This window comes from Rhinoderma darwinii, chromosome 10, assembly GCF_050947455.1.
Source record: "Rhinoderma darwinii isolate aRhiDar2 chromosome 10, aRhiDar2.hap1, whole genome shotgun sequence".
NCBI lineage: Eukaryota > Metazoa > Chordata > Amphibia > Anura > Rhinodermatidae > Rhinoderma > Rhinoderma darwinii.
The window spans coordinates 82,582,227-82,597,748 of NC_134696.1; the positions used below are offsets into that span (position 1 = coordinate 82,582,227).

Here is a 15,522-nt window from a genome sequence, read left to right on the forward strand (position 1 = left end):
TAATAATTATGGAATATATGATAAGGTCTTTAAAGACACAGGTGTGAATTTATTATGCACGCTATAAAAGTCACAATTTGGCCAAAAATGTTGCGACTTTTGTATTTTTAATGCCGCCTATTATTTTTAAGTGGGCAGGGCCTAGTGAAAGGGGGCGTGGTCACCCAACAAATTCATTAAAGTTTATGCCAGAATGTGACATTAATTATATCGGAGATTTACTCCAGCTCCTAGCTGGTGTAGATTTCCCCTTCTGGCACACAGACAGCTAGAGAGGAGCCTAATTTATTAAGCAGACTTTTCATAAATTAGGCACATTTTACTCCAGTGCTCTTTATATTAAGACTGGTATATGGAACGTCAGTCTTAATAAAATCACACCCACGGTGTACTTCTTTGTAAATAATTCATAAAAGCATAAAGAATCAAAAGGACAACCCTTCTAAAAATAATCTAATTAATGGATTATAGGATATTTTGATGAGCCCAATAATTGAGGAGATTTAGTGGAAATGGGGGGGGCGGGGGAGGTAGCATAGCCATCTGCCCCCCTGGAGTTTGGAGAGATATAAGATTGGCTGGAGAAGGGACAAGGGATGAACTGACTTTTCTAAATATATAAGTATTAAGGTGGCTAATAATTGAGGAGTCCATCTAATTTATGTTGATTGCAAGCTCTGATGGTCTGTGACTTATGCTCCTGTTTGTATTGATGTGCACTGGCCCAATATCAACTGGATTGGAACCAGTTTTGAGGGCATTGGAATGCGAGTCGTATTGTGCTTTCCACAGAATTGTGATCTGGTCCAAACATTTCTATACTCCATTCCTGTTGCATACTGTTATATGGGCCCTGCCCTTGGGTAGAGCTGGTCTGACCTCGAAAAACTGACCTTGAACTACCATCTTCTGGCCACCTCCTGTCATTCCGCTGCCATTTTGCACTCGTGCTGTCCGAACCAGCTCCTCCGATCCTACTCCTGCTTGGGAAACCATTAGATCATTCCTCATTTTCTGAGACAATAACATCTGTTGGTGGGGTGTCATCTGAAGGTTAAGGTTCATATTCATGTTGACACTCATGTTCATATTGAGGTTTCCACCTCCTGCTAATTCCAGTTCCCTGCCTGGCCCTGGACGGCCCATTGTGGGGCTTACCATGTTTCGGGACCCTCCAAAATCCATACCCATGGTAGATCCACTACCCAATCCATCTCCTTGGAACATAGAAGGGTCACCTGGACGCTGTTGCATTATCACTCGCTCCATGTCAATGCATTGTCCACTAGGTACTGTCAACTGTCTCTGCATAACAGGTGAACGTTTCTCTAACAGCTGCTGTCTCAAAAATTCATCACGGGAAGGAGGATTTAAAAATCTATCCACTTCTCCTTGACCTCCCCCAGGGTATGCCATTCCACTTTGGGGAAAGCTACCTTGCCCTCCACTCATTGGTGTCATATCTTCAGGCCATCTACCTGGTCTCTGCATGACTCCCATAGCATCCATTGGTATATTTTGCATGAGTCCATATCTACCCGGAAATCGTGGACCCTGGAATGTTATTCCTCCACCTCTCAGTTGCATTGCTTCCTGTCCCTCTAGGGCTCCAGGTAACCGATTACCAACCCACTGTTCACTAGGCTTGTTGTGGTATGGTGGAGGAGGTCCCCTAAGCATCACATCAGGGGCTGACCTCCCATGTATGGTGATGTGCTCTTCCTTCCTCCTCTTTTCAGCATAATACTCCTCCTGAAGTTTTCTCCATGCAGCCTGCTCTGGTGTAAGGCTGTCTTGTCCCAACCTCTGCATCATAAGACTCATTTGATGACCCATGTCTGGTCCAGATGGAGAACCTCCCATTTCTTGCTCCATTCCTGGACCTCCCAAACTTTGCGTCTGTGTAATCATAGATTGCAAGGGCTCTTCATATTTTTTTATTGGATTTGGTGGGTTTGAAGGGACATGAGGTGGAGGATGAGAAGGTACAGAGCCTTCTACGGGACTTGTGTTGTGCCTTGAAAATGACTCATCGGTACTTCGAAGTAACAGTCTCTCTATGTCACGCAAAGTCTGAAGAGACCGTTCCCGATGCTCAAGCTGCTCTCTTGAAAGACCATCTGTGTTTAGTGTCACAGTGGTCTCATGTGTACTTTCCAGAAGTCCAGGGTCATGGACAGGTAATGGGTCGGAAGCTGCAAGTGGTGGATCAGAGTGGCTACTGGCAGGACGGCTACTGTTATTTCCCACCATGTTTGGGGTTAATTCTTGTTTTGTCTCCTCCACTGCTGCTTCAGTTTGCAAAACATTGGGAGGAGCCTGGATAGGTGTGCTTGTTGGATGACTGGCTGGTGCGGGTGAAGTAGAAGGTGGTAGTGTGGGCACAGAATCGTCTACTGCTGTATCTGGAGTGCTGGGTGGTTTCTGGAGAGTATCCTGGATGCATGAAAAAAAATAAAAAATTACAATAGATTATGTTAACATATAGTTAAATAATATATAAAATCGACATTTAAGACCAAATCAGAAAAGAGTTTTCAAAAGGTCAAACTGATTTGCTTGTTTTTGTCCACAAATATTGAAACTAGTTAGGTCTTAAAAGAAAAGCAGATAGACCGCAGTCTGATAGATGCTATTCATTGTAAACAAAATACTACACTAAGTGCATTTATAGGACCACATAAAAATTAGCTCATCAAAAAGGCAGGTATCCCGGGTTCCTCATTGCCTTTTGACTTGAAGGAAATTGTCCACATATCACAAGATGAAGCATTCCACTTGTTTATTTACTTTTTCATCTTGTAATAAATGTGATTCACGTAACCTAGAAAAACACAAAAAAGGAGCTCGACGTTTCGCAATATCACATTGCTTCCCCAGGAGACTCCCGATAAGCTGATTTTCCATATGGATCCTGTAAGTGCATTCACTTAGTGTAGTACTTTGCATTCAAATAATAGTATCTATCAGGCACAGGTCTCTTTTTTTCTTATTGTCCAATTAAGGCTGGGTTCACACAGAGTTTTTTGCAGGAAGAAAATCTGACTTAAAATTCAGTTTGGAATTTTGAGGCAGATTTTGCTCTGCCTGCACGCCGATTTTCACTCAGTTTTTCGCCCGCGGGCAAAAAAACGCAGCGAAATACGCTTTCTCTGCCTTCCATTGATGTCAACGGGAGGTCAGAGGTGTAAACGCCCGAAGATAGGGCATGTCCCTTCTTTTTCCCACGAGACTATTTTTCCACTCACGGGAAAGAAACGCCTCCGCCTCCCATTGAAATCAATGGGAGGTATTTTCGGCCGTTTTCCGATGCGGTTTCCACGTAAAAAAAACTCTGCAAAAACCTCCGTGTGAACTCCCCCCTAAGACTAATCGACATTCTAGAATGTCGTGTATCCGCTGCCAGAGGCGAATTTCAAGGCTTTAAAACTTATTCCAGCACTGGTTCCCCTTGTTGTGTACTACTATGTCTAAAATGATCAGATTACAGAATGGGATTCTTACATTGTTGCAGATTCCTAAAATATATCTTAATATACACGCTTTTTTAAAAACATTTTCCAATCCAGAACACAACAGGAAGACACTTGTACACACACTCAAATTAAGTTTTGAGGACCTTTTAATAACCAGGTAAGTGGAATTGTCTAAATTGTCCACGTGTGGCCCAGTAAGGCTATGAATACGGCTCAATACAAAATCGTAAACTTAAAACATTGAGATATTTGGGGGATTTTTTTTAATTACGTGCATCATAAAATAAACGTGTGTTTGGTCTCGCTATTCGTGCGGATGCATGGCTTCCGTTTTATGGCGCTGTTAGTCTTCCAAGCGCCATAGTAAAATGTACATCTGCTCATAGTTACTTGGCGAGGCAGCGATTACCAATAATAATAGCAACGTTAGGCGTTTAATGTTTTTTAGAAGTCAGGTAAGCATTCTTATTTGATTATTAAGGGTTACTGGAATGCATAGAGCTGCAATCTGACATTCAACTTAAAGAAAAATATGTGAAAGTCTCTCTTTACTGGACTTTTATAAGTCATATCTCCCCAGAGACAAATATCCCTTGCTTCACAATTATGCCTTATTCATGTCATTGCTTTTGCATTACATTACATTTGCAGGCAACTATTTTCAAGAATAAAATTAGAACCAAAATATCTGAGGAGCACCTTAAAAACTCTGAGAAACGAATGCATCAATATCTGGTTTGATAATACTCAAACACAACGTCAAATATCCCACTAGTTTTATGTTGCCTTCTTTTCTTATACTTTTATAAATAAAAAATATAAATTTGTGGTGGCGGATGTCAAAAATTATGCACGGACCTTTTTTTTTCAGCTTTCGTTAGTGTTTTTGTATTTATTGTATGACCCAAGACAAATCTTCTTTCAATGTGGCCCAGGGATGCCAAAAGGTTGGAAACCCCTGGTCTAAACGAAACAAGAAACCAAAATCAGACAAGTCCCCAACATTTGGGCCGTTGGATGATTGTTTAGATGTCACGTGGAATTTTATATATTTGGTACACGGATTTTAAATTTGTGTTTGAGTATAATAAACCCTATCAGAGTTCCAAGCTCTAGTTGTAGACGTTATTGTCCACGTTTTAGGTTTTTGCTGAACAAGGAGGACATCTTTATGGGAAGACCTTATTGGACTTAAAGTGCAGGATTTTTCTCTGCCAGCGGTAACTGCGATTTATTCCTGGAATGGTGGGACTTGACCTTCGTACCCCCATTGTTTGCCAAAAATACCGGTAGATCGCAACTATTTTATACTATAACTTTTTGAGAAGGGATTGTTTTCTTTACATTGTTGGTGAAGCTGCTGTATTTAACCCGTTAGTGACCGGCCCATCGTGTTTCTACGTCGGTCACTAACGGGCCTTATTCCGATGCCATAGACTTTTTACGTCGCGGCATCGGAATAAGTAAACAGAGCACGGAGCTGTCAAATCTCCCTGCTCTCAGCTGCCAGAGGCAGCTGAGGGCTGGGGGCATCCCTGCTCTGCCGTGTGAGATCGATATTAGTATCGATCTCACCCGTTTAACCCCTCAGATGCAGTGCTCAATAGCGAGCACCGCATCTGAGTGGTTTTGGAGAGAGGGAGGGAGCTCCCTCTCTCTCCCACCGACACCCGGCGATAAGATCGCTGAGTGTCTGTGTCTCTAATGGCAGCCGGGGGCCTAATAAAGGCCTGCTAGATCATGCCGGAGGCATGACCTAGCAGATGCCTGTCCGTGTTAAACGGACAGGCAGTAATACACTGCAATACAGAAGTATTGCAGTGTATTATAAATGCGATCGCAGAATCGCATATTATAGTCCCCTAATGGGACTAGTAAAAAAGTGAAAAAAAGTTTAATAAAGTTAATTTTAAAAAAAAATGTGAAAAAAATGAAAAACCCAGCTTTTCCCCTTACAAAATGCTTTACTATTAAAAAAACAAAATAAAGTAAAAAAGTTACACATATTTGGTATCGCCGCGTCCGTAACGACCCCGACTATAAATCTGTTACATTATTTAACCCGCACGGTGAACGCCGTAAAAAATGTAATAAAAAACTATGGAAAAATTGCTGTTTTCTGTGAATACTGACTTTAAAAAAATGTGATAAAAAGTGATCAAAAAGTCGCATCTACTCCAAAATCGTACCAATAAAAACTACAAGTCTTCCCGCAAAAAAAAAAGCCCTCATACAACCGCATCGGCGAAAAAATTAAAAATGTAACGGCTCTTCAAATATGGAGACACAAAAACAAATAATCTTGAAAAAAAAGCGTTTTTACTGTTAGTAAAACATACAAAAACTATACAAATTTGGTATCGTTGCAATCGTAACAACCCGCTGAATAAAGTTATTGTGTTATTTATATCACATGGTAAACGGCGTAGATTTAAGACGCGAAAAAGAGTGGCGAAATTTCAGGTTTTTTTGTATTTCCCCCCAAATAAAAGTTAATCAATAAATAATGTCCCCCAAAATGGTGCTATTAAAAAATACAACTTGTCCCGCAAAAAACAAGACCTTATACAGCTATGTCGACGCAAAAATAAAAAGGTTATAGCTCTTGGAATGCGACGATTGAAAAACGTAAAAAATATCTTGGTCATTAAGGTCTAAAATAGGCTGGTCATTAAGGGGTTAAGAGAGTAACTAAACTTTTAATCAAACTTTTGATATGTCAGAGACATATCAGAAGTTTAGACCGGAAACCCCCACTGTTGCTGAAACGAAGGTGCAGAAGCGCTTAGCGGAGCGCTTTGCTCCTTCGACTGATCAGTGCTACTCAACAGGCTGATGATGTTCTATGCGAGCTGTCTTCAGCCCGACGATGCGTGCCGATCACCGCCACAGGAGAAAAGCGCTCAGCTGAACGCTTCTGCACCTTAGTTTCAGCAAAGGTGCGGGGTCTCAGTACTCGGAACCCAATCCAAACTTTTTACATGTCTCTCTGACATATCAAAAGTTTAATGAATGTGTAGATCCTATTTAAAGAGGCTCTGTCACCAGATTTTGCAACCCCTATCTCCTATTGCAGCAGATCGGCGCTGCAATGTAGATAAGAGTAACGTTTTTTTTGTTTTTTTTAAACGAGCATTTTTGGCCAAGTTATGACCATTTTTATATTTATGCAAATGAGCCTCTTATGTACAACTGGGCGTGTTTAAAGTTATGTCCAACTGGGCGTGTATTGTGTTCGTTACATCTGGGCGTTTTTACTTGTTTTACTAGCTGGGCGTTGTGAATAGAAGTGTATGATGCTGACGAATCAGCATCATCCACTTCTCTTCGTTCCCACCCAGCTTCTGGCAGTTCGCAGACACACAGCGTGTCCTCGCTCATCCGACGCGATGAAGTTCCTGTGGGAGGAAGTGAGTGACGTCACAGCGTGATCTCGCGAGGACACGCTGTGTGTCTGTGCACTGCCAGAAGCTGGGTGGTAACGAAGAGAAGTGGATGATGCTGATTCGTCAGCATCATACACTTCTATTCACAACGCCCAGCTAGTAAAAGAAGTAAAAACGCCCAGATGTTACACACACAATACACGCCCACTTGTACATAACTTTAAACACGCCCAGTTGTACTTAAGAAAGCCTCATTTGCATAAATATAAAAATGGTCATAACTTGGCCAAAAATGCTCGTTTTTGAAAAAAACAAAAAACGTTACTCTTATCTACATTGCAGCGCCGATCTGCTGCAATAGGAGATAGGGGTTTGAAAATCTGGTGACAGAGTTTGAACAAATCTCATCCACACGTTGCGCAGAAAATAAGCCGAAAAACTGTTCAGAAATTGACCTGCGGTGAGTTTTTGGTTTTTTAATCCGCAGCATGTCAATTTATTCTTCGGAATCGCTGCTTTTGTTAAAAATAATGATACTTACCCAGATCTCTATGCTTCTGCGTCCAGCCCGGCCTCCAGGGATGATGTTTCATCCCATGTGACTGCCGCAACCAGTCACAGGCTGCAGCGGTAACATGGGATAAAACGTCATCCCAGGAGCCCGGGCTGCGGGACATGTCGCCATGACAATATTTGGTGCGGTTTTTCGGCAGGAATTCCCTGCGGGAACCAGGACCGATACGTGGTGTACTTTTCCGCAGTGTATCCACCCTGTTTCAACATATCCTTAATCAAAAGAGGAGACACAGTCGACTGAACTATTGATTCAGTCAAAAAAACTGAACCCTTTCACAACGGTGACAAACGGAAACCATCAGCAAAGTATCCGTCACCATTGAGATCAATGGTTATCCAAACGGAAGCTATGGTATCCGTCTGAGCTTTCCGTCGGGCGAACCCCCTCAACGGAAAGTAAACGCTGATATGAACAGGCCCTAATTTAATTTCTCCCATGTACGGCAATACTCCATATGTGGCCATAAACCGCTGGTTGGACAAACGGCAGGGCTCAGAATGGCAGAATCGCTATGTGGCATGTAGATCTTGCTGGATTGGTTTCTGGGCGCCATGTCGCATTAGCTGAGCTTCTGAGGTACCAGTACAGGTGAAACCCTTTAAATGTCACTCCATTTTGGAAACTACACCCCTTAGGGCATGACCACACATGGCGGAATTCCTCCGCAACTGTCCGCATCAATGCCGCACCTAATCCGGGTTGCGGATTACGGCTGCGGATCTGCACAAAATGTGCAGAAAATTGATGCGGACTGGCCGCTGCGGACTGCAGGAAAAGTGCTTCCCTTCTCCCTATTCAGTGCAGGATAGAGAGAAGGGACAGCACTTTCCCTAGTGAAAGTCAAAGAAATTCATACTTACCGGCCGTTGTCTTGGTGACGCGTCCCTCTTTCGGCATCCAGCCCGACCTCCCTGGATGACGCTCCAGTCCATGTGACCGCTGCAGCCTGTGCTTGGCCTGTGATTGGCTGCAGCCGTCACTTACACTGAAACGTCATCCTGGGAGGCCGGACTGGAGACAGACGCAGGGAGTTCTCGGTAAGTATGAACTTATATTTTTTTTTACAGATACATGTATATTGAGATCGGTAGTCACTGTCCCGGGTGCAGAAACAGTTACTGCCGATCGCGTAACTCTTTCAGCACCCTGGACAGTGACTATTTACAGACGTCTCCTAGCAACGCTCCCGTCATTACGGGAGCCCCATTGACTTCCTCAGTCTGGCTGTAGACCTAGAAATACATAGGTCCAGCCAGAATGAAGAAATGTCATGGTAGTAAAAACAATACGCTCCGCAGCACACATAAGATCTGCGGACTTCATTGCGGAATTTTGACTCTCCATTGAAGTCAATGGAGAAATTCCGCCATGAGTCCGCAACCAGTCCGCCACTGCTCCGTAACAGACAGAGCATGCTGCGGACACCAAATTCCGCTCCGCAGCCTATGCTCCGCAGCGGAATTGTACGCATCGTGTAAACGAACACTGCTAAATTAAAGTGAAAGTCAATGGAGAAACGGCTCCGCTGCGGATTAACGCTGCGGAGTGTCCGCAGCGGAATTTAAGTGAAATTCCGCCATGTGTGAACCCGCCCTTAAGGAAATCATTTAGCGACCTAGTGAGCATTTTTACAACACAGGTTTTTCATGCATTTTATTAGAATTAGGCAGTGAAAATTACAAATTTTATATTTTCCAAAAATATGTAGTTTCATCTCCCGACTTTTCATTTTCACAAGGGATAATAGGAGAAAAACACCACACAATTTATCAATCAATACGGCAATACCCCATATGCCCTAAACTGCTGTTTGAGCACTCGGCAGGGCTCAGAAGGGAAGGAGCGCCATTTGGCTTTTGGAGCACAGATTTTGCTGGATTGGCGTTCGGGCACCATGTCGCATTTGCAAAGCCCTTGAGGTACCATAGTCCAGTGGCAACCTACATCTCCAAAGGCATTTAACATTTTCCTGGACATACGCCAGAGATCAGGAGTAAGGGAGCACCATGCGCATTTGAGGCCTATTTCAGTGATTTTCACAGCATTGGCCCACAATTGCAGGGCTTTGAGGTCCAAATAGTAAAACAAACCCCCAAACACCATATATCTCATTAGTAGTGTTCTTTACCAGAAAATAATGTACAGTGGATATTCCACTGATATTCCATTTTAGTGCACAATATGTTGTGCCCAGCTTATGACACTGAAGACAAATATCTCAAAATGTTAAATGTCTTCTCCCGGGTATGGGAATGCCATATACCGTATGTGGACATTATCTGCTGTTTGGGCACGCTGTAGTGTTCAGAAGGAGGGAGCGCCACTTGGCTTTTGGAGCGCAGATTTAGCTTGGTAGTTGTTCTTTGGGGTTTTTGCCTTTATTTCAGTTTATAATGTGGGGGCATATGTAAGCTGTGCGGAGTACATCAGGATATATGTAAGCTGTGCAGAGTACATCAGGGCATAATAAGAGGGTATAATAATGCGGTAAATAAATAATAATCCGCAGCTATGCGGCCAGTGTCGCACTGATAAATGGTGCCAGATCTTATCCCCTTTTGGAACACATTCTGCACCTTTTGTGTTGCTATATTTTTCCCACTGAACTGTGTGAGAACTTATTTTTTGCGGGACAATCTGTCGTTTTCATGGATACCAATTTGGGGTACATGCAAATTTTTGATCAGTTTTTATTAATTTTTTTTTTTAAGAGGCAAGAAGACTTAAAAATAGCAATTCCACTATTGTCCTTTATTCATTTTTTTTTTTTTCCAGCGTTCACCGTGCGCTATAAGGGTATGTTAACACAACTAATTTTCAGCCGTTTTTCGGGCCGTCAATGCCCCAAAAAAAGGCTGAAAATACAGAAGCTCAACACCTCCAAACAGCTGCCCAATGATTTCAATGTGAATGTGAAAAATGGCGTTACGTTGCGACGGGATGTTTTTTTTACGTGGCCATCTGCAAAAACTGCGCGTAAAAAACACGCTCCGTAAAAAGAAGTGCAAGTCACTTCTTGAGCAGTTTTTCATTGGGTCAATAGAAAAACCGCTCCAAAAACGGACACAAAAAACGCTTGTGGTTTTCAAAAACAGCTGAAAATCAGAGGGTGTTTTGAAAACAGCTGCGTATTTTACAGCCGTTTTTAGTTTGCCGTGTGAACATACCCTAAAGGACATTCACTTTATTGTGCGGGTCGATACGATTATGGCGATAACAAATGTATATAAAGGTTTTTTTTTATTTTGGCGTTTTTTTTTTCTTTCAAATCATTTACTTTTTGTGTCGCAATATTCTAAGAGCCATAACTTTATTTTTCCATCAAGAAAGCTGTCTGAGGGCTTGTTTTTTGCGGAACGAACTGTAGTTTAGATTAGTACCATTTTTGGGTACGACTTTTTGATCTTTTTTTACTCCATTTTTTGGGAGGTGAAATGACCAAAAAAATAGCGATTCAGGTATGGTCCATTATTATTAGTTTTTACGTCGTTCACCACGCGGGATAAATACTTTTATAGTTCAGGCCATTACGGACATGGCAATACTAATTATGTATAGATTATTTTTTATTAATTTATTTAATAATAAAAAGGACTTGATAAGGGACAAAAGGCGATTTTTACTTTACTTTAAAACTTTTATTTTTATAAAACTTTTTTTGTTGTCCCAGTAGGGGACTTGAAGGCGTAAAGCCCTGATCGCTATTCTAATACACTGCACTACATGCGTAGTGCAGAGTAATAGAGCTGTCAATTACTCACTGAAGCAAACCTAGTGGGACCTGCTTTTTGTTTCTGTAGATGGCAGACCTGGAGGCCATTGTTAGGCCTCCGGTTGCCAAAGCAACCATCGGCACCCAACGATTGCATCGCGTGGCCACCGATGATGTTGTAACCCCCTTAAATGTGGCAATTGCCTTTGATTGCCACGTTTAAGGGAATAACCTGCGGGACCACCACCTACAGTCCCCTTCCATATATGGGCAGTAATATCAGGGGCAAGCCAAGAGCCGGAGTCCCAGGCAGAGCGCTACTAGCGGTCTGCCTGGGACTCCATCTCTGCTCCTGACATCACTGTCCATATATAGACAGTGATGTCAGTGGCTTCCCCAGCCAGAGTCCCAGAGCGGAGCCGCTTCTAGCACTCTGACTGGGACTCCAGCTCTGCTCCTGACATCACTGTCCATATATAGACAGTGATGTTGGGGGCTTCCTCAGAGCAGGAGCCGCGGAGCAGAGCACTAGTATAAGCTCTGCTCTGGGACGTCATGAAGGATCGCCGGCGCACTCCTCCTTCGGCCTGCACGCTCTCTCTCGAGGGAGCTACGGTGCGCCACAGACAACAGCCTCAGGGGTCGCATGTGGCCCTTGGGCCGCGTGTTTGGGAGCTCTGGTCTACATCTATACGCAATTATTGTTTAAATATTTTGTATATTGTGTATATTTATGCTTGAACGTATACTTATTATATTGATTTGCTTGGTGGACATAAATAAGTTACGGGAGCAAGTACCATAAATTAGGCTACGAGTAAGAGTTCATATGCAGCTCGAAACCTGTAAGCGTACATGTTCCTCACAAGGTCTGCGTTTTTAGCTAGGTCTTATAAATAAAGGATCATTTTTAACAGAATAAGCGCGGACATAATGCTCTTCACGGCGCCCAATTTGGACATAATGCCCATCACAGAGCTTTAAGGCTTTTTCTCTCAACTACTCTATAATTTTCTAATAGGAATAGTTTTTTTTTTTTAAATGTTACATTGACTACTTTACTTTCAATCAAGTTCTATTTATTATTCATTTATTTTCCATTGCCTGTATAGCAATATATGGATGGGACAAGTTTAACAAATAGAGAGAGGTGGGTCTTGTACAGACAACAAGGACCATAATATCCACATGACCCAAAAAGGACACCCACTAATTGGTCTCCCAATTGTTGCCTAATAAGACATGCTATGTCTCATTCTGAATGCCCAGACCTGTTCACTTTTCAAAAAGTCTGTACAATTAGAAGGAGCCCACCAGCCCAACAGGATGTGGGAAATTCCAAATTTAGCATTCAATTAGCTTCATAATAAAATCGCTGCATACAGTTAATGATTGATTTATATTATATGATAATTAACTTGAGTCTAATGAGATACATGAGATGTATTTTACACCAGCACTCTGTTCAAAGTGATATACATAAAATACATGAAAGCAGATAAAAATGGCATATTGAATAAAAAAGTAAGTATACCTCAACTAGCTTGGCTCGAGGAACATTTTGCTGGTGGTAGTGCAGAATAGAATCTGCACGGCCTTGTAAAATAGCTTCAGCTGCCCTGTGAGGGAAAGAGAATAAACTTTTTGAAATTACATAATGATCATATCCGTAAAAACTAATATATTTTCGGTTTACTTTATTTTAATTATCTAGCATTTTGTATGTCAACAGCTCAATAAAGCAATATTTATTTTTAAGATGTACGCACAACTTGATATCTTAAAAACGGTTATTATAAATAATCACCCGATCTCAGACTATTACACACCACTTAAAGTGCACTTGTCATGATAAAAAAAAAGGTTTCTTCATTTATATATTGGCCTCACATTTAAAATAATGTAAAATAATATTGCACTGTTCATAGTCTATGCCAAGCTATTGGGTACTAAAAGCTTTTTCCTATATTTTTTGTTTTGGTAAGCCAATTAAGTTTTTTATATTTTATAAATACTATTATTCTGTTCATAGAATTATTTGGCATTTGCCTTTATGACCAGGAGAACAACACTCACGTGTTTGCCAAATATGTTGTGAAGACATAAACATATTGTGAGGGAGCCTTGGATGGACCTCCTGGCCCTCCTCCCTCCCCATGTAAGTTTTGGCTAGCCTCACGGGGTGTGCTGGAAGAACTGGAGTCATTGAGTCCTGGAAGGGAAGCTGATCCGGATCCCGACACTGTAGGGGCAGATATTGCAGATTCACTAACACTAAGGTCTAGTAAGATGGAGAGAGAAAACAACATGTACTGAGTAAATGATGTCCTATACATTGTATTTTACAAAAGTACAATTATTTCCTATGCAAGTTTTATACAAAACCCATCTATATAGTCATTGATTCCCTATATCCTTGTATAATTTTAACCTAAAAAGGCCATAGAAATAAGAAAAGATGTAAAGAATTTCATTGTTGGGTAAATGGTCAGAATGACAACCAAGGAAACTGACAGAAATTAATAATTTCAGACTAAATATTACATGTAGCTGGTAATTACACGTTCTACTTTACGTAATCATATTTTCATTGCATTATTAATTACTCCAGACATCATTTTTATTTGAAGAAAAAAAAAAAAAGGCCACTACTAAATTTATCTACGGCTAAATTATCCATGGAAATAGAACTGGCTTACTGTGGGAGACCACTAGATTCTTCTCATCTTCTTCACTGTCCGGTGCTGAACACCACTCATCTCCACTGTATGGCTGTTTACGTTCCAAGACACAACGTCTCTTGCTACGGGGAGGTAACTCTCCTAAAAATAAAAAAAAATATAGAAGAAGTTCAACACATAGAAGTTAAAAAGCCGAAACTGCAACAAAAATATTATTAAATATTTCTTAGCCCATTAAATCACAAAAACAAACATTAAACAAAGAAACAGTAAAAAAAAAAAAAAAAAAAAAAAAAGACCAAGAGAATGAATTATAAATAAAATTTAGATTTTTTTTATATTGCTGTGCTTCTTCCTTGTACGGGTTTAGGTCTACCCAGGAATGCTCCAATTATTAATGCCAGTTGCACACGACCGATGTGTCACTCGGGCAGAGTGCCACCCAATAGTTTTCACGGACCCATTCACTCTAGCGGGTGAATCGGGTCCGTGAAAACCGACCCGATTCTCCGATCTGTGGAAAGATAGGACATGTCCTATCTTTCCACGGATCGCTGACGGGACCCGCCCGGCTAACACTGTCTTGTGCATAATGCGTTACGGTCGATTAAATTTGAATGAAACCAGGACTGGGAAAAGTTCATCAACCTAGAGTGAAATATAGAACTCAACATTAGCTTTATAAATTACCAAAAATCTGAAATCCTAAAATTCAATTACACAACTGCAAAATGTATTTGGTTCGCTGCAGGTCTAATTTTGTAGAAGTACCTCTGAAGTAACAGTAATAGAAATTACGTTATGCAAAACGTTGCATTAAATATTTTCATTTTCGCAAAAAAAAAAATTTTATAGGCATAGATGCGAAAAAAAAACAACAAAACAACTTTAATTATAAATGTGATGAAGCAATATCTATGCTATTTTGACTAGCTTAATATAGGTAGAGAATAGAGAGAGCAGTACTCATCTGAAAGTCATAGTTTTATTAAAAGAGAGAACTTTAGCTACCAAAGTCGAAGGGTGCATTTACTTTCTTATGCAGTTTTTGTAAATAGATTCATTCTTCATTGTTTACATGGTACAATTCTAATAAAATAAAGGGGCTTTCTTGAACTATAATATTTATGGCCTAACCTTCATCTAGGCTATCAATATCAGATTGGCAGGTGTTTGATCTGAGGAGCGCCTCATCCTCTTCATTATTTCCCAGGCACGGTGTCATACATTTGGTAGTTGTTGTGTGTAATTCTGCAGGTCAGTCCCATTTATTAACCGCTTCCCGACCGCCCACTGTATATTCACGTCGGCATTTGCTGGGCTCTGTGCAGTGACTACGTGAATTCACGGTGGGTGTTAAAAGCGCGATCCAGGTGTCTCAGAGTAGCGCTGACACCCGGATCGCGCTGTTAACCCCTACCTCTGGTCCCGGAGACATGACCGGGACCTAATTGGTTCAGGTCCCGGTCATGTGATCGCAGGGAAAGTTTGTTGTAGCAACGAACTAGAAAGTTTGTTACTACAACAAACTGGAAAGTTTGTTGCTACAACAAACTTTCCCGGGGACCGATTGCGGGTGCTGCCGTCGGTTATAAGGCAGAATCGGAGGCCATACAACGGCCCCCGGGTCTGCCAAGCACGGCAGCCTATGAGAACCAGCCGGAGGCCGGTCATCATAAGCTTCCTGTCA

The 15,522-nt window shown here is 41.5% G+C and overlaps 1 protein-coding gene across 2 annotated transcripts in view; it reads right to left on the minus strand.

The window, feature by feature from the left end:
* The window catches only part of BCL9L (BCL9 like), a 50,137-nt gene that overhangs the window by 11,683 nt on the left and 22,932 nt on the right, over positions 1–15,522 (minus strand). Inside the window, exons 3-6 of one of the 2 annotated variants that reach the window (XM_075840122.1) lie at positions 13,851–13,973; positions 13,228–13,393; positions 12,686–12,770; positions 894–2,436 (exon numbers count right to left, since the gene is read on the minus strand). In XM_075840122.1, coding sequence (XP_075696237.1) covers positions 894–2,436; positions 12,686–12,770; positions 13,228–13,393; positions 13,851–13,973 — 1,917 coding nt within the window. Of the gene's footprint in view, positions 1–893; positions 2,437–12,685; positions 12,771–13,227; positions 13,433–13,850; positions 13,974–15,522 lie in introns of both variants that reach the window. The other variant, XM_075840121.1, reaches the window with a different exon arrangement.